The following is a 23,760-nucleotide window of genomic DNA, read 5'->3' as shown; positions in this document are numbered from 1 at the left end:
TCATATTGGATTATGGCCCACATTAATGACCTCACTTTAATGTAATTGCCTCTGGAAAGTACCTGTCTCCAAAGACGTCACTTCCTGAGGTTACCTGTGGTAACTTAGGGCTTTAACATGGATTTGAGGAGGATAAAATTCAACACCTAACAGAGCATCGCAGTAGATAAATCCTCATTTGATGAGTGACTGTTGTATACCAGGTGCTGTGCTAGCCTTGGAAGTTATCGCATGGATAAGTTAGGTCTGGGAGGGAAGGCAAGGAGTGCAGCCTCTCACTGCAAAGCCCCAGCCTATCCCTGAACATGGGCCACCTGGAAGAGGCTTGAATATGCTTGTCCTATAGGCCACTCTGCTTCCTCCAAAGGGCCTAGGACAGAAAGTTCTAATCCACACCCTTTGCTTTTGTCTCCTATTTAGAAAGAGGGCAGCAGCTGGGATCTAAGGACTTAAACAGATGATCCATATCCTAGTTCTGGCAGTATTAGTAATAATAGCCAGGCTCAACTGTGCCCCAGAGCCTTTGCATATCACCGCATCCTAACAATCCTTCAAGATGCCTACAATTATTTTCATTTAAGAGTTGAGGAAATGGTGCTTAAGGAAGTAATTAATTTGCCCAAAGTCACCCATTTTATTAGTGGCAGAGCAAATTCAAACCCAGGACCTTCTGACTCCAAAACGCAGACTTTCCCTACCATACCATACCAGCTGTCTAGGTCAGAGGGATGGAAGGGTCTTCCCTGGCTATACACTTTTCCAACTCACTCCACCCCAAGTGTACCAAAAATATCTTGGAAATCTCTTGGAAGTCCCCAGAAGAGGCCAGAAAAACTGGGAGCATTGGCTATCCTTTGTACTGAGCCTTACAATAAACTTCACCTGTCTTCCTACACATAATTAGATCTGCACTTAACCCTATGAGCAGTGAGGGGGCAGGAAGTGCATTTTGGGGTATGTTTAAACTTAGGGCGACTCCTTCTTTCCTGTACAGGATAAATGTTTAATTATGTATGTGTATTAGCGTTATGAGACTTGATTTCATTGGTGTCTGGTTGTGTCTATCAGCGGGATGATGGCTGAGGTGAAAGCTGGAAATTACTGAGCCTGGTGTTTCTTTCTTTTCAAGCATCTCAGCCTGATGCAAGCCCAGAGGAGGGAGCCCATGTGGCCCACACCTGCAGGTGACAGTAGAGCTCAGGATGCAGAATAAGAAAAGCTGGCTTGAAACGCAAGGGACCGACCTCCAGTGTTGGGGTCCCCAGGGATTGACCAGGAACTTGTCACCATCTGGGTACCAAAGAATGTCCCTCCATGTTTCTGAAGTCACCTGCCACATTGCCCCATAAGCCACACTGATGCCAGACCGTAGGGGTTCTGGCTTTGCAGTCATCTCTCCATTGAACCACATTGTAGATTTTACTTTGTGAGTTCATCAGTGTCACTAACTTACTCAATCCTCTCACTGGTTCGTGCTCAGGGAGTATAAATTCTCTTTAACACCACGTTAGGTATGTGTCACTGGAAAAGGAAACCAAATGTAGAAAACCATGTACCTTGTTCTCTAAATCCTTTTTTTTTTAGATGTTTTTATTTAATTTTGAGAGTGAGGGAGAGACAGATTGTAAGCCAAGGAGGGGCAGGGAGAGAGGGAGACACAGAATCCCTCCAGGCTGAAGTAGGCTCCAGGCTCCAAGCTGTCAGCACAGAGCCCGACATGGGGCTCAAACCCACAGACCAGGAGATCATGATCTGAGCCGAAGTCGGAAGCTCACCCGACTGAGCCACCCAGGTGCCTCCACTGTTCTCTAAACCCAAGCATAAATAATAGTTGATACATACTTGTCTGAGATGATCCATTGCTCTTGCATTCCTTCTGTTCTCCATTTGCCCAAATAATTTAAAGTAGATTCCCCACCCTATCCCCACCCTGCCCTGGATTCTCTGTTGTGAATGCACTTGTGAAATTGTTTAGGGAGTTGGACATTTACAAGCATTTATCTGTAAGGCTGCACCAAATCTCCGCAGGAAAGGCCAAAAGCCACCTGCCCAGGGCCAGAAAGACTCACTGCAAAGTTCCTAGCAAATAAATAAATACGTCAGCCAGCTTTCCTGAGAAACAAGTCAGCACTCTGATCTCCCGTTCATTTATTTGCAGGCCTCATTAATATAACATCACTGCAACAAACAGCTAACGGGGGACGGTGTCAGGATGAATAATGGAGTTACTCTGCTGAGATAACAATTAGGTTTTGAATGTACTATCAGCTAAGACAGGGCCAGCAAGGATTCACGCCGCGCAGGAGAGCTGCCGTCACCAAGGCCAGAGATGCCTGCCGAGCTCGTCAGCTGGGCTCTGACCTACCACAAAGCATGTGCACACTCGCATGCGCACACATGCATGCCCACACACACATGCACCAAAGTTGGAAAAGAATGTGACAATTTGCCATCTTGAATCCAGCATCCAGGTGTCTCTGGCCAAGAGCCAAGATGCCATCAAAATCTGCAGGCACAAAGTTGGCATCACTGCTCTCTAAAGTCAGGGAAACTCTAAGCAACAGGAAAGGAGTAAGTGGATTAGTCAGGAGAGGATTAGCTGCGTATATACCCACAACTTGTCCTCACTGGTTTGTCCTGATTAGGGGGCCACTGAGGGCAGAACCCTCTAGATCCCTATCTCAGACACAGGAGCTTTTAATACAAAGTATGTCCATCAGTTGGGGGTCCTCCTGGGACCCTCCCCCTTGGCTGTTCTGGGAAGCTCTGATGTTAGTCTCTCCATCTCCCCTCAAGCGCCCAGTCTGGGGTGCTGACAGCTTGCTGGAAACCTGCAAAGAGCTGGACTGGCCCAGGGGAGAGGCAGCCCACACCATGCTGGGCCATCTCTCCGCCAATCAGCCACTTCTCCTGATTCCAGAAGCCTGGCTTCTGCCCAGATCTCTTCATCATAAAATAGCAATAAGAAAAATAATAGCTAACTGTCACTGAATGCTTACCTGCCACCCAGAACTGCACTTGGCACCTCGTGTGATCTCACGTAGACCTTACAACAACCTGTAGAAGGTAGGAGCTCTTGGTGTCTTTAGCCCCGTTTTACGGATGAGGAAATCAAGGCGCTGTGAGGGGTGACAACTCTATCAAAGTCACACTGCTACTGAGTTTTAGAATGAGCTGTTAACCCTCAGCTGCTTGGCTCCCGAACCCCAACATGTGAAATGTGTACTCTTTCCTGGGGCTCACTTAGGAAAACAGAACTCTCAGCCCACAGGCCTGGAAGGGGAAAGGAGCTGGCACCAAGCTCTTTATCCAGCCTGCTGCAGAGATAGAAAGAAAGCCAGTGGTCCCCATGCCCGGCATCATGTGGGGAGGCTGGACGTAAACAGGCACAGGGTCAAGGTGACAAAGGGGCAAAGCCCAGCGGGGCAGGTGCACATCTGCAGGGACAGGGACAATGAGGAGGGAAGGGGAAGTTGAGAAGGCAGTGACCAGCAAAACCAATGGGCGGAGCTGCTTGGAAAGCCGCAAGCTCCAGCCTGAGCCATGGGGGAGGGGCTGGGGGACCTTGGCAGATGGAAACCCAGGAGCGGGCCAGGGCATGAGTGCTCACGGCTGATGACCCAGGGGTCTCTTCCCGGACAAGAGGATGGTTCACTCAGGCTGTGTTGTGTGCAGGCTGAAAGCACAGGTTAGCTGGACCTGGTGGGCTCTACCACTCACTGGATGACCTGGAGCTAGTTACTCCACCTCTCTGGATACTAGTCCCCATCCGTAAAAAGGAAATTATAATAAGACCTCCCTCACAGCTTGTTTGGAGCCCTAAGTGGGATAAAATATGTAAAGCCCTTGGTACCATTCCTGGCTCGTGATAAGGACTTAATAAATGAGGCGATGTAAGAGTATGCGACGATAAAGGGAATGAAATAAATGACGGTAGCCATCGTTACCAGAATCTTCCATAACCAGGAGCCCGTGTTCAGTTTCTGCCTTCGCTCCGCATGTCTATCAGGCAGGAGATCCAAGCCGAGAAAGATGGATTCTCTAGGATGGAAGCCGGGCCTCGTGAGGCTTCTGCCAGGAAGGGGTCTTCCTCTGAGCCCTTGAACCCCTAGCCCGCAGGAACCCCCAGCTCCGCCCTCGGGAGTGGCCCAGGCGGCCCTCCCCCGGCTGCCAAGCCCTGAGGCCTGGGCCACCTCGCTCTGTGCTCCCCGGCGCAGCCCCTCGGAGCTCCCCAGCTGTAATTAATCGGCTGCATCTGCTGTCGCCCTTGGGCGGCTTCGTGGCACAGTTCCCTCCGAACTGTTCAATTAGTGGCTGCGAGAATCAGGACGAGCCGAGCATCGCGGAGGATGCTTTCCAGGTCACGGCCCCCACGGTGGAAAACAAACATGTCGCAGTCTGGCAGGAGCTCAGATTTGGCCGGGGTGCTCAGAAGCTCGGCGGGGCTCAGTTGGGCTGTGTGGCTGGCAGGTGGGGTCTGGGGGTGTGTGGACGGGGCTCCCCAACCAGAGGCTCTCCGGGGGGGGGGTCTTTAAGAGGACCCAGCAGGAACTAGGTAGCCCCCTCCCATCGGCACACCCCGACCGCATCCCACATCCTACTGTCCGCTCATCCTGGCTTAGGACCAGCTGATGGAGAACGTGGCTCAGATGTAGACCAGCCTCCTGTCCACCTGGGCACGGTCGGGGGCTGCTTCTGGGGCAGGTGTGGGGCTGCTGGACTGAGCCCTCTCGCTCCAGCTTTCCCACAGTCTCCTGAAAGCTGCATATAGACAAATGTTTTATTCTACAATCAGCAGGGTAATAACACAACTTAAGTTCCCATTAAGATGCAAATAAAGGTTTCTTTAGGGAGAAGAGACTAGCAGGGTGACAGGTACCTAAAATAGGGGAAGGAACCCCAGGGAAGGGAAAAAAAGAAAGAGACTTGGGAAAGAGACCAAGGTTTACCCGCCCTCTGGGATTTGCCCCGGGCTGGCCGGGTTAATGGCGTATGTGACAAGCGGCGGGGAGTCACCTGCGCAGGCCCTCCTTACTACACACCAGGCAGGCCTTTGCTCAAGCCACAAGGCTACTTTGGGTCATTACACTCTCAGAGGATGCCTGGACGTCCAAGGGTCCAAAGGAAAGCAGCTGAAATGATCAAAGGGTTTAGAAAACAAGATCTTCCAACAAAAGACTAACAGAATTACGGAAGCACAGGCCGGGGGTGACTTAATTGCTGCCTTCAGTATCTGAAAGATGTCTGATGAGGAGACAGCTGTTCAGTCCTCCATTCAATGAGGAATCACACCAGAAATTGGCTTAAATTAAAGGAAAGAGAGATTGCGGGGAGGGCTTCTTGAGATTCCGTTACAAGACTACATCACTCCCAAGCAGCCCATAGACACCTCCATTCTTCCAGCTGTCATTGTAGAACACAGTTTGTTCTACAGTCTGGTAGGACCAGCGTTTCCCAGTAACGGAGAACTGGGGATATGTATTGAAGGCTGCCGTTTGCGGCCTGTGCTAAGCATCAGGTTGCTAAGCAAAAGTTACATTGTCTCTGTACCAAGATAGTTACTGTCCCATTGGGGAAAGAAGCCGTTTACAACCCTGGGTGGCCATTACTTTCTTGGGCGTGTTCACAAAGGGTGGTGGGAGTGGAGGAATAGGCGCTACTGCGTCTGCCCGAGGGGTTTGGAGGAAGCATCACTGGGGAGGGTGCATCTTTGAGCAGAGCCTTGCAGGAGAGATAGACACCTGTCAGTGGACATCCTGGACCGGTGGGGGAAATGGCACATCGCCTTTAGACCCTACTGGCCTGGGGACCCTTAGCTCTCCCCGGGAGCACAAGGTACGTAAGAGAACTGCAGCTCTGGGGAGTAGGCGGGGAGGCATGCACAGTGGGCATCGACTCGGGGATAAAACCCCCTTCACCCCCAGCCAACAACAGCAACTGCTTCTGGGCACATCTCTACCTCATCGCCTATTTCTGAGGTCCACAGACGAGTTGGATTTCCAATCCACGGTATAATATGTGTTGGAAAGCATGGGACTGAAGTGATCGGCGTCTGAGGATCCCAGCTGGTTCCCGGCTCCCCTCCCCATCTCTCCACACCCTCACCACCCGCACTCACACACACTCATACGCATCCTAGACTGTCAAACCATTTGTTTGTGTGGGTGTCTCATTCAGAATTACTTTCCTGGAAGTATTCGCCGAGTTCATTGTGAAATGCTGTGCCTACCCCAGAATGGCTAATCACCAGGGAGAAAAGAAGTGGCAAGAAGGGAGGGAAGGAAGAATGAAGACTGCTTTAGCCAGGGCCTGTGTCCTCCCCAATGTCTGGCTCAGAGTCTGCTTCTGTGCAGGGCCCCAGAGTCCACCAAAGCCAAGGTCCTGTCCTCAGCAGCATGGACAAGCTCAGGCTCTCTCCTGTCAGCCCATGGCAGCTCTCTGCACCACCATCACTGCAGCATCCAAGCTCCCTGGTCCCTGTGTCCTCCTTCAGGAGGGACAGGAAGACTCCCGTCATCTCTAAGCTCCACCCCCCCCCAACACCACCATCCCGTTTTTGTGATCTGGGAAGGCACAGGTGCAGGGGGAACACCAGGGAGGAAATTGCGGTTGTCAAGGTCTGCCCTCTAAAACTGCCCTCGTATTAGGGACTTTCCAGATGTTGTCTTCCTTAACCTTCAGAACATCCCTGTGAGGGAAGCATTGTTATCTGTTTTCTGATAAGGGCACTGAGATTGAAGGTCACGTAGCTCATACGTGTCGGAGCGAAAATTCACATTCTAGTCTGTCTTACTGTCTCCCTCCCGCAGACGCTACCCAAGTCTCAGATGGGCTCTCTTCCCAGAAGCCCAAGGGCCATCTGAAACCAGAAGCGAAGACATGTGGATCGGTCCCATCCCAGCCCTGTCTTTGTTCCCTTCTATCAGTGGGGGGAGCTATAGAACTCCCACCCTGCCTTTTTACCCTCACCCCCTGTAGGAGCTTAGCTCTCCCATGCCCTGGAGCCCCACTACTTCCTGATCTGGGAGGCCTTCCCTGTAATTCTGCAAGCAGGGGACTCCACCGACCTGCCTCATTCTAGACCCATGTCATTCTCCCAAAAGAATCAAGTTTGCAGATGCTACGCTGACCGTTCTGTAGTCTAATGCTGCTTTTAAGAGAAAGCCTTTGTGGGCCATCTCCAGGGTGGACTGGGGACCCTGCAGCTGCCTGGTCTGAAGTGGTATATTAAAAGTTCCTGTTCACTTTCTCTCTGGAGAAGAAGTCGTTTTCCCCCAAGCCTCCCCTCTGTAGCTTCTCCCCAATACCTGGTCCTGGGAGAAACGAGGAAAACAGCCTGGGTTTTTACCATCCAGGACGCCACATAGACATCAACACCCTTATAGTCATTCTCAGAGTCATCCAGAAGCCTTCAGGTGTTAGGGGGTGTTTCCAGCAGGATATCCTTCTCTGCTCCTTTGTGCCCTGAGCCCAGACCTCCACCTTGACTCACTCTGATTTTAAGCCAGGGGAGAGCAAGTGATGTGCAAAGGCACAAAGATTTTTAAAGTGCATTGTGTGGGCAGGAACCGCTGGTATCTGGGTAGAACATGGACATAGTAGGAGATAGCAGATGTGGCTGGCAAAGTAACAAAGATCAGAACTTGAAGGACGGCGGCGCCTGGGTGGCTCAGTCAGTTAAGCGTTCGACTCCAGTTCAGGTCATGATCTTGCGGTTCATGAGTTCGATCCCTGCATCAGACTCTGTGCTCACAGCTCGGAGCCTGGATCCTGCTTCAGATTCTCTCTCTCTCTCTCTCTCTCTCTCAAAAGTAAACATTAAAAAATATACATTAACAAAAGACCTTGAAGGACAAGTGCCAGGCGAGGAATTAGGGACTTTGCCTTAACAGTGGTCAAAGTCATTATAGATTTTCAGAGCAAGCAACGAGTTCGTGAAGGTCACATGTGGTAAGAGGAAGTTAGATCTAATGGAAGAATGTGGAAGCCCTCGTGGTGAATGTGAGTGAGAAGCAGAGTTGCTGTGCTCATCACTGACTCTGGAAGACAGAGTGGGGCACAGATTCAAATGATGCCGGGGAATGAGATCTGATAGTGACTGGTGACCATTATTTACTATACTTGGTAGGTGAGGGAAAGGAAACAGTTGAAGCTACTTGCAAGATTCCTGGCTGGGTGCACAGTGATTCCATTAACCTTGAAAGAGAATCTGTGAGGATAATCAGGTTGGGGGCGGAAGGAGGAAAAATTAAGAGTTCGTTTTTAGACAGGGTGAAATTTGAGGTGCCTGAGGGACGCACCTGTGGAAGCAGAGATGTCCGGTAGCAATTGGATATATGGATATGGAGCTCAGGAGAGAGGTCTGTGGCAACGATATAGATTTGAAAGTCATCACTAAATGGAGACCTTGGGAATCCTTTTGCAAATCCAATGCTGATCACCTCATCTATGTTTGGGAAGTCCTGACTCTCACACATCGGTTTTGTTTTAAGCAAGGAAGATGTAAGTGGTGTCCTTTGTAAGCCCTAGAACATGGTGTTATTTAGTGGCTTGCCCCCAGACTCCTATGCCACCTGCCCCAGGGACTGAGCTTGGCACATAGCGTATGCTGTGTGGGAGAGGAGACCCCCAGGGACCCAGCATTCCCTGGGCATGTTCTGATGAGTTCTCTCAGGAGGACTGATTCTCCAGGTTCGGATGCCAGCAGCTGGTATCTAGCTTAGATGTGATCAAGCTTGTGTCTCTACCCCAAACTAGCTATCTCTTCGGCATATGTCTTCATGCCAAGATTATAACACTTGCTAATAACTAAAAAAAAAAAAAAAAAAAAACTTCATCTCTAAACAATATAAGCAGGCTTATGCCTCCGAGCAGCTCTGTACTGGCAAACGGACCCTGCCAATCCCTCCAAGTGACCCCGGTCATGTCTCAGACCCCACCCCTTGAATGGCAGAAGGGGACACTGCAGTGACTTACCAGCTGAAGAAAGCTGCCTCGCGGAAGCTGCCAGCACTGCCTAATATCCACAATCCAATCCCCACATGCTACCTGCAAGATGGAAATATTTTTAGGCTTTCCAGAAAGATTTCGTTTCACAGTTTTTCTGAAAGGTTGTAATTAACTGCAGCGAGCAAAAGAATGTATTTTTAAAAATAAGTGTGGGGGAAGGAGCGCCAACCAGTCCCCACAGTTTTGTCAGTCACTGCTGGCAGGTGGGATCTTGTCCTCCAGGTGGCTGGGGGAGGCTGAGAGGGGCCAGCGGGGCTCAGTCATGTGGGTCACAGGAGAACCCCGGCAGTCAGACTGGCTAAAAGCAAATTCTTTCCCACTGATGTCTCCTGCAGGGGCGCGGAAGCATCCCCTTCCCTGGGCCTCCTTAACAAGGGTCCATCTCATGGAGCCTGGTGGGGGGCAGGGCAGGTTCCAGAGGAAACAGCACCAGGGGAGAGTGCAGTGGCCAAGGTCCAGTCCTGGTCCATTTTAAAACCCCCCAGGGACAGGAAGGCTGTGGGGCTACCCGTGCCGCATGCCAGCTTCTCTTTCTCCAAATTGCTCTGCTTCCCCCCACTCACACCCATCACACAGAGGTGCCTCCGAGCCCCCTCCACTATCCCTCCCTTGATTCCTTTCATGAATCTTGTTTATTTTTATTTCTAAGGTGGATATTTTACTCCCAGAAAAGGGAGTGAGAGACTCAGACAAGGTGACTTGGGTACCATGAACCCTCAGATGAGAGAGTTCATCCCCCCCACCCCCAAAGAGGGAAGGAAACCATGTAAGAATCCCAGAAGAGGATGGAGGTCAGGAGGTCTAAGTTCGAATCCTCACTGTGCAGCCAACTTTGCTGAGCGCCCAGGAGTCGGCCGGGCAGGGAGGGAGGCCTGTTCTCGTCTTCCTACCCAAGATCGGGGCTTCTCTGCCCACCGTCACCTGGGGATTCACGGCCAAGGTGGTTGTACAAGTCATTGTGCCCACAGCACAGGAAGAGCATGGTGCCCTTTTGGGGGACAGGGAGGAGGGAAAGGTCTCCAGAACCTTTTATAGCATTTCATTGTACTGTCTTACCATCTCTGCCCCGGGGCACACTGACTCCACGGGTGCCCTGGGCGCTCCACCAGCATGAACACGGTTAAAGGAAGACTCCCAGTGTGACCCAAGCACACAAGGTCCCAGGCTGCAGCTCTGCCCAGAGACTCCATCTGGGAGGTTCTGGGGAACTCTTGGCCTTGACCAGCCCATGCTTCCTTCCCTCCCTCCCTCCCTGGCTTGCCTTTCTTATGGTGTAGTGAAAAGAGCCTTGGACTTTTTTTTTTTTACAACTGTATATATAGTCGTACGAGAATCTGAGTATAAGATACTCTGAGCCTACTTCCAGGGATTGAGTTCACTTCTAACTTCCTCTTACTTCAGATAACTGTGGGCCACACAGGATGAACTCAGTCACTGGGATGTGACTGTTCTATCCCAAAGAGCGGCATTTTTCTGAGAGCCTGATCTAATCCCAGAGAGACATTTCCGCCTTGGGAGAGCTTGATTCTGTAATTCCTTTGCCCGTTGGGTCCAAGCAAAATGAGACCGCGTTTGGTGACTGAATTAGGAAATGAAGAACGCAATAAATGATCCTTGTTAATGAGAAGCTGGGAAAATTTGGGAAATCCTCATGTTATTTGTTCACGGTTCTAACACACATCGTGGGATTTTTTTGCAGCACATGTCCAACACACTTTCCATCTTTAGTCTTGCCCCTGAAGCAGTACCTAATCTCAGACTCCTTTGGGATCCCACAGCTTTCCTCCGAATCCACCTTACCGCTGTGTGCGCCCTGCATCAGTGTTATGTATGGCTCCCTTTTTCTCTTCCTCCTGGACCAGAAGTCCCTTGAGGGGAAGCTTCCTGATTTCCTATGTACTAACCATTCCTCCTACAGTGTCCAGTATGCAGGAGTGGCAATAATAGCCTGTGACAATTACAGAGCCCCTTCTGGTTTACAAAAAGCTCCCAAACATGCCCTGCTTGGTGCTCTGGAGCCAGGGTGGTGGAGATGACGATCCCCTCCACCCTCCACCCTTCACAACTAAGAAGAACTGAGGTCAAGGGAGATGATGAGATTTGATCACAGTCAGGCAGCTCATCCCCAAACGAGGATTTCCTGCCTCCCGTCCAGGGCTTTTTGATAATATTTTTGTAATAAATGAACGCTTGAAGGAATTAACAACCTGAAGAACTGAGGAAGCAGTGTAAAATCAAGTGGTGTTAAAATGATGTCAGGACCCTAGAGAGGCTAAAAAGTGGAGAAGACAGGCTGTGTACATGCAGGTCCCAGATGTGCGTGAGGTCCCCAGCCTCCCTCGGGGAAGGCTAAGGGCACCCCTGTCCCACCTCTGCGGCCCAGCAGGTTTGTGACCCATTTCCCTCCTGCAGATCTTGACGGTGTCTGGACCACCTGAAGGAGGGACTCGAGTGACCATCCATGGCGTGAACCTGGGCCTGGACTTCTCTGAGATCGCCCACCACGTGCAGGTGGCTGGAGTGCCCTGCACGCCCCTGCCTGGGGATTACATCATCGCTGAGCAGTGAGTGCAGCCCGCTCTGGCCTGCCCTTTTCCTATGGAACCTCAGGGTAGGGACTGTCCCTTTCCCTTTTCTGGGACTTCTCCAGGATTCTTGCCCACCCCTCTCGTCCCATGGACCCTTCCCCCCCCCTCGTCCCATGGACCCTTCCCCCAGAAGCCTTCCCTGGGCCCACTTCTACCTCACCTCCCCTTCCAGAGGCTCCCATCTGTGTGATTCCCTGGCCCCTGGCTCCTGTGGCGTCAGAGCTCCTGGCCCAGCCCCGCCTCTCACCCAGATGTAGCCTGCCCACCGGCCACCACCGAGCCACGAGCCACGTTCCCACCCAGCCCAGGCTCCTCCTCAGTCTCCCCGGCCCCTCCGCTGCCAGCCCCCATTGGAATGCATCCCGTACGGTGGGCTGCGGGCAACAATTTGTTTGGCTCATGGGGCTCTGACAGCAGCTTAATCCGAGCAGGGCCTCCGCCAGAGCAAATTCATTTATTTCACTAAGGGAAATGTCAGCTGGAAATTAGAAAATAGGCATGTAGCGGCGGACAGGCGAACGGGGCTCCAGAAGTGACATATGTTCCAATTTGGGGTGTTCATTTGGCAGTGGCGACCGCTGTGGAGTTGGTGAGCAGGAGATGGGCACAAAGCGGGGGGCGGAGCAGGGAAGGAGGGATGTTCCCCCCACCCCAATCCCAAAGAGAAAGGGAAGGGAGATCATTCTGCATGATTTGTCATGCAAAGTGGGGTCAAGTCTCCCTGGTCCCACTGAGAACACAGCTGTGCAAGGGGGAGAGAGAGCAGGGCTTGTGGGAGGGGCTTCTCTGCATTAGCTCCACCCCCTGCCTCCCCAGGTCCTCCCCCTGACCCGCCCAGACCCAGCCTTTAGTAACAAGCAGAAAAATGACATCACTTTCTCTTCTGTCAGTCCTTGCACTTTCTCATCCATTTTCTTATTTTTAATTGGCAAGGACTCCGAGGTAGATATTGCGATCTCCCTTTACAAAGCAGGAGAAGCCAAATGGCTCAGAGAAGTGAAACGGCTTCCGCAGTTCACTCAGTGCACATGTGGCCCAGACAAAGCTGGAGCCCGAGTCTCCCGCCTTGCACTCGGGGTCTCCCCATCTCCTAAGAGTCATAGGGTAAGACTCCTGGACAAGAATGGCCTGAAAGCGTCACAACCCTCTGGGGTTGGAGGCCACGATTCTGATGTGGGCCCAGAGTAGGGTCAGGTCAGAGGAGGGAATTCCCAGGCTTTGAGGACCCCAATGATGTCTGCTCACCACCTCAGGGGAGAAGGGGCCGTTCTAATCCTTCAGACTGGATCCTCCCCTGACACCCTTATGTTTGCAAGGACTGAACTTGGAGGAAAGACTGGCTGGGGCTACAGGAAAGAGATGAGGGTGAGGGGAAGCCAGAGAGGAGATAGGAGCATCTGGGAGAGGAGGCCAGACAGTGTGCGGAGTCCTTGCAGGTCAGAGCCCTGCCAGGCTGGGCTAGACCCTCGAATCCTCCTCGGCTTCAAGGACACGCCTTGGGCTTCTGGCCACAGGTCAAGTCTCCAACGTGGTGAGATGCCACAGGACTCCAAAGGAAAGGGTTCAGTGAGTGAGGCTTTGAGCTGAGAAGTGCGGACTCTTGGGCAGCTGGACACGGAGAGCTCATGAGATCTGGAAAGATCTGGAATTCAAATGTGTTCTCAGTCCTGCCTGCTCTACTGCCCAGCCCTGAGGCCTGAGCAGACTGTCTGGTCTCTCTGACAGTCATCACCCTCAAAGAAATCATGATTCCTCCTGCACGGGTCTTGGGGGGGGAGCTTCAGTCAGATGAGAAAATGGAGACTGTGATTACCGCAGGAATGTGAGGAAATGTTCTATCTTTGGAATCACATGCACCACCCTCACCCAGGGCCAGGGGGAGAAAGCACCCGTAGAAACCACAAGGGAGGATATGAAGGGAGCCGGGGAGGTGACTGATCAAGGCTGGTGGCCTGGCACCCTAGGAAGCCTTGCTGCCTTTCTGTGGGGCACAGCATGGGCAGGAGGGAGCGGGCACTCTCCACACCTCAGCTGATGCGGCCCTGGCTTCCGGCCGCACCGGGCTCATTACCACTCCTGAGGCTTCAGAGTTTGTTAACATCATTAAAGCCTCCGTCCCAGGCAATGACAGCAGGCACAATCATTACAGATGTCTAGGAGAGATGAATTTGGCTGAACGGGCCAGTGCAGTGTCCCGGGCACAAGCGGGATTAGCGGGCACGGTAATGGCCCGCCATATGTTAGTGCCACACCATCCATCACTCAGCAATTAGGTTAATGTTGGTTAAAAGGCCCCACTTAGTCCTGCAATCAGCACCCCACCAGTCTGTGGAGGACCAGGTGATTCCATCACAGGACATTTTCTGGGTGATAAGACGCAGATGGGAGCAGAAGCCCCCCACCCCACCCCCAAGGACAGGGACACTGTGTGAGAAGGACTCCGCTGGGGTCCTCAGAGCCCCCTCTTGTCTGCTGCACCTGTGAACTCAGTCATGGCTGCCTGGATGTTAGATGCACGCGCTTCCCACCCTTGGGGGCGTACGCTCATGCCGAGAGAGGTACCATCCCTGCCGGTCTGTGGGAGGTGGTACCACGTGTGGGATGAGGGCACTGGGCTGGGTGCCAGGACCTCAGCTATTGAGTGGGCTGGGTAACTTGGGGCAAATCACCTTGCTCCCAGATTCTCAAATGTCGCATCCGGGGACTGGAGAAATGGAGAAATAGACATCCTTAGGGTGTCAGAGGAGTCAACTCTATGCCCCATGGAATCACACTTCCCACCCTTAGGAAGTCTCTTGATGTCACTAATGTGTCTCCAGAAGCTTCCTGTCAACCAGGGAGCAGCTGAACCTCCACAGGTTGCGGGTGGATAGTTATTTAGTCAAGCTCCTCATTTCACAAGGGGAAAATGTAGGCATCTCCAGCTACCATCTCCTTATAATATATTAGGGAGCCTAGAGCCGCCGGAGACACCAGGAGAGGTCAGGAAGGCAGGAGGCCCTGAGAAATCAAACCACAGGGACTTGGCCGACTCATAAGGCTTGAGGGAGGAAGTGGTGCACACACCGCTGCCTGCGGTCATCAACACCCGGGAAGATAGGGGCGCAGGCAGTCAGCTCTCAGAGTCTTAGGAGCCCAGCTTGCGCTTCCCCACACCCCTACACTCCCAACAGCCCAACAGCCTCAACTGAACCCCAGCATTGCCACTGTGTCCCCCCACCCCCTCCCCAAAACACTCAGAAAACATTTCATTCATTCTAGAAGCAGTAGAGTAGAATGGCCAAAGGCACATGCTTTGGAGTCAGGCTGACCTGGATTATTGAATCATGGCTCTGCTGCTGTGGCTGTGGACAAGTCACATAGCATCTCTGAGCCTTAGTTTCATTTCCCATAAAATGGAGTTAACAAGACCCACCCTGCTGGGGAGCTTGAGATGACACGAGATCCTTTTTTGTTCAGTGCCTGCTGTGATCACAGCTCCTAGATTGTAGCTCTTATTATTAAGGTACCGAATCTCAGGATAACCCTTTTTACTCCCTGCAGCCTCCCTTGCTTCTTCCCTTACCTTCCTCTCTCCCTGAGCTCAGAGAACAAATACCTATAACAGATAACCTCAAGGGTGCCTCTCCAACCTTCAGTGCAAGCCCCAGAGGCCCGGGAATAAAAGGATGGAGAGTTAGAGGTCACTGGGGTTCTTCCGCGTGCTTCCTGATTCTTTAAGATTCTCTCCCAGTTCTTCCCTTTCCTACAGCCCACAGCTGCCCACTGCCCGCTCCCCACTCACAGGTGGAGGTGAACCTCACTCCACGGGTGGAGAGAGGCAGCAGTCGCAGTGCCGAAGAAGGGAGCCCAGGGTGGGACTCTGGCACCTCACCACAGTCCAGCCCCTGCCCCCCTGCATCATGCCCTTCCAGGTGGGGCACTCAGAGCCAGCTGCGGGCACTCAGCCTCGGACACTTGGGCAGTGCTCCTCTCCCATCCGTCCCCCTTCTCCCAGGGCCCTGATATGTAAAGCTTATCTCCTGGGACATGAGCCCCGAGTAAGAAAACGTTCTAGAAAAGACGGTGTACAAAAGGGCTCCAGGCCATCAACTCCCTACAGAGAGAGTTGAATGGGCCATTCTAGGCCTTGTCCTCTCCTAGACAGGTCCCTGAGCCCCAGGAAGAAAAAGTATGCCCATGACCTTCACACGTTCTCTTATTTCCTCCCTCCGTGATATCCAGCCTGCCATGATGTCTTCTTCTTCCTTTCTTCTGGAGGATGTCTCTAGCACCGAGTGTCCACGGGGTGGTGAGGGAGGGACAAGAAAGCCGAGATTAGAAGAGAGGGAAAGAGATTGATCTGCTCCCCCTTCTTCTTTGTCCTCCTCTTCTCCAGCAATGGATGACAGATTCTCCTCTGAAGCCTCTCAGGGGCAGGGGGCTGGGGGAGCATGGTTTGCAGGAGGGCAGGGACCCCAAATAAGTGCAGGCGCTAGGGCCCAGGAAACGGGATGAGAGATTTGATACTCCGAGCAGGTAGCAGCATGAAAATAACCACACACAGTACCTTAAATTAAGCTTCTCAAATGCTCTGCTAATGAGGTTTAAGAAGATAGTTATGTTTAAAATACTAATTGATCATCACTATCAGCTTTACTCTGGGTTTGTAATTAATTTATTTATTCATAGAGGAAGGGAAGGGAGACTATCCTTCCTTGTGCATTCAGTACTTTCTTGTTGAATCTAATATGCTAAACGTAATAAGACAGTTATTGCATGTTAAGTAAATATTCACCAGGAGTTAAAGTACTTATTTGGGATTAACTGTTATGAAGGAGGTGGAGATCTGTGGCACGCTGTGTGTGTGTGAGCGTGCGGGGTATTTGTTTAATGCAAGTTTTATTACCTCGAAATGAAATCTCTGTTCAGTTACCTTCCTTCCTCAAGAAGCTGTAGCGATAAGCACCTCCGGTCAGGCAGGGTTCTTCCCCATGGTGCCAGCATGTTCCAGGGTCTGTTTTCCTGACTCCCCACTGAGCAAACCGACCAGGGCACCAGACTGCTTGGAACTCTTACATGATGTTGGGAGGAAACGAAAGTTCTTTCTTCTGTCCCTGGGTCCTCTTTTGCCCAGCTTGGTACGACCCTGTGCCTTATCATTCCAAGCAGGAGAGACCCCCCGGAGAACCCGATTTCTTCCGTCTCTCCCATCCCCCCAGCTGCCCGCCCTTTCTAGAAGGCTGCTGTGGCCAAGGCAACCGGTCTCTAAATGTGCTTGTTGTAACTGATCTCAGGCACCAGGGAGGTCATCACTGGGGGTATTGATCTGCACTTCATGAGAGAAAACGCCGCATCCCCTCTTCCCTGCAGCTACCTAGCCTCTTAATGTGAGACGTGGCTTCCAGCCCCACGGCTGGTTCACTGCCTCGCCCACCGGCTTAGTACACTCAGACTTTGATTAAGTGGAGTCCAGTGTCAACTGCTGTCCTAATGAACTCATCCGCCACCCACCCCTTCTCCTGCTGCCACAGGTCTCCGCTTCTCCCTTTGGCGGGGAGCTCCTGTTTTGGGCATTCGCTATCTCATCAGATTATCTCTTCCCTTTTTAAAACTCACTGTAGGAAACAAACCACAGTTGAATCACCTTGGCAAACAGGCCCTCACTCACTCCTTTAGGGAGACTTGCAATTTGAGCTTGTCGCACAGGAAAGAACACTAAATTACTGCCCCTGGGTCTTTCTGTTGGATATTGGGTTTTATTCCACAGATGCTGGGTAGCTACCCAGTGCGAGGCAGTCTGGGAGGACTGGGAATACATGTTGATTCAGAGAATGAGGCCGCATAGCATTTGGAGGCACACCGGACTTGAGAGGTGATCTCATTCAGCTTCTCACTGAACTGAGGAGAGGCTGAAGCCCAGAAAGGGACAGCACATTACTCAGCGAGCTGAGTCCTGGTACAGCACCCGTGCAAGTGTGTGATGAGTCATTCGATGGGACTGGAGTAGGGGGTGGTGGGGGAGGGGAGACGAGCAGTACAGGCAGGGATGGGGGCTCTGGCCAGGCCTCTCACGGGGAGATTTGCTCTCTCCTCAGGATCGTCTGTGAGATGGGCCACGCCCTCGTGGGAACCACCTCCGGGCCCGTGCGCCTGTGCATTGGCGAGTGTAAGCCAGAGTTCATGACCAAGTCCCATCAACAGTACACCTTTGTGGTGAGTACTGGGCTGCGGGCTCCTAGCCCGTTCTAGACTTCTCCCACACCCACCCTCAAGCGAGGGGTAGGATGGACGTGTGACTGACGACGCCAGAGATTCACAGACCAGAGTTCTAAATAAGGCAAAATCAGGTCTTTCTTAGAAAGTGGCTCCTACCGGGAAGGTAGAAAGGGGCCGCCCCTTATCCTTCCAGTGTGATATCTCTGTCTCATTCCAGCCTAATGAGGGCGGATCGCCTGAGGGACCTAATTAAAAAGGTCTATATTTATCCACATGCTTTGTTTTCTTACAAGGATATTGTAAGTGGGAGTTTAGAGACGTCGCTTCAAATCCTGGGGGACGTGTGTCTGTGGCAGGGCCATGCGAGCAGGGTGTACGATGAGTCGCTCCGTGTGATGGTGTGGTCAGGCGCCTATGCACACTCTCACACCTGAAAACATCTCTTCAAGCTCAGGCGGCAGGTCGTAGAATCACGAGGGCTTTCACGAAGGCCGGCACCGTATTCCTCCTGGATCGATAGCGTGCTTCTGGGGCCCTGGAGTCTGCTGGGGCTGTCTTCCCGCTGAATCAATAACTTGCTTCTGGGGCCCCGGCGTCCCTTTTCCGACACACTTTCCTGTATTGCCACATTGAGTTCTTCATTAAAAAGCGTTAACACCAGCAGATGGGGTCAAACCAGCCTTGCTAAGAGTTTTGAAAAATCATTAGACCACAAAATTTTATTCTCTCTAAAGCATTTTACTGCGTGTTTTAGGTTTTCCAGGCTCTGCCTTCTTATCTTGGCATCTCTGCCTTTTTATCGTAGCCATCTTTTTCTCAGATTGGAGAGTACCACTGTCCAATTGCCGCCAGCCTCCTGTCTTCGATTCAGGACAGGCAGGGTCTCATGTGAGCCGCAATCACAGAAAGACTGGATGGAGAGAATACTGTAGAATGTCCCAGCTGGGAGGAGCTGTAGAGATATTTAGCCCGCCCTCCTCTCTTGATATTGGAGCAAACAAAAGCCCAAAATGACCTGGAAGTTTGCTTCAGGGCCAGTGGACAGTGAATGACTAATGCAGACCAGAACTCATGCAAGTGTAGTTACTCAGTTAAAAGCACTTTGCACTCCCCTCCCTGGCCCTCTAGACAGGAGTAGTTCTTTTCTGATTTAGGTCAGCTGCCTGATGCCCTGTAGGCCAGATGACATTTCTTTCAAGCTTCAGATTTTATTGTACGGCTTAGAGAGTTTACTAGGAAGTCCTGGCCATCAATGGGCCATCCTCCTGATGAAGGTAGGGAAAGCTGTGTCTAACACTGACTGACAGCTCTCTGTACGAGGCCCCTGGCCATGCCCCTCACATGCTTAGGAAGGGATAGGACATGTGCAGGGACCATTAATGGAGGACTTTGGCCCCTTGGTGGCCCCATCCAGACAAGGATGCTTTATTCAACCTTATCAATTTTGTGCCAAAAAAAAAAAATCAGTACAGGCTCTAAATAGAGAAGCATTTTCAAATCACTCTCAATTTGTAAACTAATTGATAGATTAGTCGGTGTTACCTCTGCCTTCCCATTGGTGTTATGAGCATGAGACTCCCCAGGGAGTTAATTAATTCTAAAACGTGGTCCTTCTGCCTTCCCTGGACATGCCCAGAGCCTCTTCTTAGAAAGGGGCTCCACTCCAGGAGAAGAGATTAGAAAGGGCAGAACAAGTACCTGCAGTCTGAGCAGGGACACAGCCCCTCCTCTGGTCGTTATGTCCAGCATGGGTCGGTCCCTTGGGCCAAAACCTGAATGTGATCATCTCTCTGCTTTTCCCCAAAGAACCCATCTGTGCTGTCACTCAGCCCCATCCGAGGACCAGAATCGGGAGGCACCATGGTGACCATCACGGGCCATTACCTCGGGGCAGGCAGCAGCGTGGCCGTGTACCTGGGCAACCAGACCTGCGAGTTCTATGGGTGAGATGGGCTCAGAGGAGCACAAGAAGGCCGTACATGTGAGGCGTGTTCACGCAGGTGCCCGCCCCTTCACTCCTATGGTGTATGGGCTACATCCTGAGCCCAAACACCACTCCAGTCCCTGTGAGAAATCCATCCCACCACCCAGTTTATAGCAATGTAGACCCCTAGTCAATGTATCTAGGGGCGAGATACTTCTGAAAATAATTAGAATGAGGGCCATGAGAGCTGCTGGTGGGGAAGTTCCCAGAAACTCTCCAGCCACAATCAGGACTGAGCATTCATTAGGTCACCGCTATGGGGACTTGAGAAACACGGAGACTGCCTGGCTTCAGGCCTCTGCAAGCACACAGACTCCACTTCAGGGCGTCTCTTGTGCATAAAAACCCAGACACCTGCTACTGGCCGGATATTCCCATGAAGCCCTGGGGATGTAGAGAATCCTGAGAGAATCCATGGGTGAGAACCCAACTTGCTCAGTATTATCCAATTATCTCCTCCTTGGATGACAAACTCTCTAAGGGCAAGGACTGTGTGTTCACTTCTCTGCATAGTTGGTGCTCAGTGAATACTCATCGAATGACTGACCAGACTCTAAACTGTGGCTCACTAGCCTATTCTAGAAAAATCCAGAAAAGAAAAGATCACCCAAAGCTCATGAAGCCCCAATCTGTTCCTCACGTTGTCTAATCCCCTTCTTCAATGTGTTCCATCCCTCGTCCAACCAGAGTTTGATCTCCAGTAAAAAGAGGTACTGATATACACCCAGAAGAGATATGTTCCATCATGTAGAGAATGAAAGAACAGAGCATTTCATGGGCCATACATACCCTCAGACTGAGGAAAATCCCCTCTGAAGCCAAAGAGCACTCCTTATTGCCAATGCCTTTTTTTCCAACCCTCCTGCTGTCTCCTGGTCAGGCGGTCAATGAATGAGATCGTGTGTGTCTCACCCCCGTCATCCAACGGACTGGGCCCAGTCCCCGTTTCTGTGAGTGTCGACCGAGCCCGTGTGGATAACAACCTGCAGTTCGAGTACATAGATGACCCCCGGGTGCAGCGCATTGAGCCGGAGTGGAGCATTGCCAGGTGAGGCAGAGGTGGGAAGGATATGCCCAGCCACCACCCGACATGACCCCTCCAGCCACGTGTGCCTTGTGAGGGGACCAGGGGTTGAGGTGGTAGCAGTTTGAGAAGACTTTGAGCCTAACCCAGCCTCTGCTTGTTCCCAGTGGCCACACACCCCTGACCATCACAGGCTTCAATCTGGATGTCATTCAGGAGCCCAGGGTCCGAGTCAAGTTTAATGGCAAGGAATCTGTCAACGTAAGTAACCACCGGTCTGCCTGGCCCTCCCTGTAACCAGATATGTATCTGGGTTTGCAAGGTGATGAGGTCCACGTTAGCTCCCTCTTGCAATCAGGTGGATTGGAGTACCCATCTATGGGAGAAGAAAGGTAGTTCAAGACCCTGAGCTTGGAATCAGGGCCCTAAACCCCTGAACCTTACAAGGACTCTTACGATTACAGCATAACCATTTCTCGTCAGAAGGCGATACAATGAGTATAGAAATGTAACGGTTTCTAAGCTTAAGAGACAAAGCAAAAGGCCTCCTGTTTCATGCTATGTTCGCTTTGAGGTCCGGTAAGAAGCAGTGGGAAAGGGTGAAGAAAGTCTGGCTCCAGATGCAGACACTTCTGAATTGAAAGACGGGCGCTGCCATCCATTAGTCGTACAGCCACGATCCAGTCATTTAACCTCTGTGATCCCCTATTCTCTGCTTGGGTGAACGCTAATGATAAGACTCTCCTCGCAGATCTGTAGCGCCAAGCTCTTGGCGGGCGCTAGGTTGGCACTGGGTAAACAGCAGTCACTGCGAGTGCCTAGTCCCATCCCGACTACGAAGATGATCAGTTGAACATTTTACTTTATTCCTCCATGTGGAGCCACGTCACTAAATCTTTTTTTCTCTATGGATTTTTGTGATTTTTAAAGACATTCCCTATCATAAAAGTAGAATGTCTGAAGTGTCATTATACATTTTTTAGTTAGTTCTAGTAGCTCCGTCTCAGTCTTATTAGCCAATGTTTCCTGAAACACTACAGTATTCATAATTATAGTCCCGGAGATGCTATTATGGCCACTATTTTTCATAGAATTGCTATCATTACTGCTTTGACCTCGGGGGATTGAGTAGCTGTGATAGAAGGTAAGAAAGATGGCATTGTTATCTACCCTCTTCTCCCTGACAGGCCCCCAGTATGCTGGAGGCTTCCTGAGGAAACACAGAAAGGCACAAAATGACCCAGCGTTTGAAGGCTAGCTCTGGAAAGTTTACAGGGATCATCAGGTCCAACCCCCTCATTTTATAGCTGAGGAAACTGAGGCCAGTAGGGAGTAATGGCTTGGCCCCAGCCATGAAGGTAGCTGGGGGCAGAGGCAACTAGATCCCAAAAGCCTGAGCTCTTCATCCCCAGCCCCCGTGAGATGCTGGTGATCTGGTTATGACATTCCGTCATGGCAGCCATGCAGGGATACCTGTATCACACCTTCAGTACCCACCCCGGTCACAGCTCTTTGGGCTGCGAGAGAGCACATGCCTCCCTATCCCAGGTGGAGGGCCTGATCCGCGGGTCTCTGCCCCCACTTCACTTCCAGACTGAAGCCACTGTTCCCAGTAGCCCACAGACGACCTTGTCAAACTCCCAAAGACTAAATGGAAGGAAGGAAGATGAAGGCTGGCAATGGGAACAGTGAGCTCATACCCCGGAAGGATCAGACCCCTAAATAAATTAGGCGCATGTTTTCAAATAAAGGTTTCATTATTGCCTAGGTGTGGCAAGGCCAACAGCACAGGAGGCCACTGCCGTTGCAGAGATGGCTTGTTATCCTCACAGATCCGAAAGGAAGGGGGCTTCCACACCACGGGGGAAGCACCAGGGTGGGCTCGAAGCAAGGGGAGAAAAGGGCACTGTGGCAAGAGCCTTCCCCCTGCAGGAAGGAACCACGAAGGCAAGGTAAACAGGCTTAGGGCTGCCCAGTCGGAATCGGGTCCGAGGGCTCTGGGACACAGGGGCTATCTCTGCCCGGTACCCGGCCTGGTGGGGAGTAGGGATGGTGGATGGTGACTCCGAGTGTGGAAAGGAGGTGGGCAGGGGTGTGGGCTCGCGATTGATGGGCTTGCATTAGAACGGCATGCACTAGCAGGCAGGCCTGTTGTTTGCAGCCTCTGGGCACTGGCTGATCTTGGGAGGGGAATTCCTCCAGGTCGGTAAGGCCCCCGATGTCACAGCGGTAGAAATACAGAAAGTACAAGACACGGTGAAGGTCGTACAGAGCAAGTATGTGACTTGCGAGGTTGACCTCCAAAGCCTGCAGCCTTCGTCCCCAGGGGAAGCCATTAGAAGAGAAGACTGGTCTGGAAAGGCCTTCCCTGTAGCTGACGTCCATCTGCAAAGACCGAGGCTTAAGCGTCCTCCACCCTCACCAGGGCACCCCTGCACCCCTGGGCAGGACTCTTCCCAACAGTCCCCCAGCCCACCCACCGTGCCTCCCTCCGTGTTTCAAGGAGTTAAGTGATAGTTGCTCCCTGTTGAGAGCTGGGGGTCCTCAGTCCCGGTAGTGACCTGCCCGGAGGGCAGGCTGGCAGTCCTAGAGGAGGCGCCTGGCTCCACGACGGGACGGTGGTGAGCTCTGCCCAGCGCCTTCTCTGTCGGAAGCTCTGTCAGGAGTGCTGGGGACAGAAGTCCCGCTCGGGCCCCAGGGCATCCTCAGCCCTCTGGGTCTACCTCTTGCCTCTCTGTTTTGAAGCATCCCCAGTGAGAAGTGGGAAGGGCCAAGGCAGAGGCCACAAAACCCCAAGGAATGTTTGGCAAATAAAGTGCCGATGCAGCACCGGGCACTTAGCAAACAGAGCCTGCTTGTTTGGGAGTGATTTGCTTATTCAGAGAGGAGTCCAGGCTAGGGAGCCGGAATGAGCACAGAGGAAGATGGGGGGGGGGTGGGGTGGAGGCGGAGGGCTC

At 52.0% G+C, this 23,760-nt stretch overlaps 1 protein-coding gene across 1 annotated transcript in view; it reads left to right on the top strand.

The window, feature by feature from the left end:
• PLXNA2 (plexin A2) overlaps nt 1-23,760 on the top strand; it is a 186,129-nt gene that overhangs the window by 140,304 nt on the left and 22,065 nt on the right. Inside the window, exons 12-16 of the mRNA XM_077775120.1 lie at nt 11,422-11,573; nt 17,675-17,792; nt 19,602-19,738; nt 20,660-20,827; nt 20,971-21,064. Of these exons, the coding sequence (XP_077631246.1) occupies nt 11,422-11,573; nt 17,675-17,792; nt 19,602-19,738; nt 20,660-20,827; nt 20,971-21,064 (669 nt within the window). The remainder of the gene's footprint in view (nt 1-11,421; nt 11,574-17,674; nt 17,793-19,601; nt 19,739-20,659; nt 20,828-20,970; nt 21,065-23,760) is intronic.

The sequence above is a fragment of the Crocuta crocuta genome, unplaced genomic scaffold (genome assembly GCF_008692635.1).
Source record: "Crocuta crocuta isolate KB4526 unplaced genomic scaffold, BGI_CrCroc_1.0 scaffold207, whole genome shotgun sequence".
Taxonomy (NCBI): Eukaryota; Metazoa; Chordata; class Mammalia; order Carnivora; family Hyaenidae; genus Crocuta; species Crocuta crocuta.
This window is presented reverse-complemented; position numbering and strand designations above follow the sequence as displayed.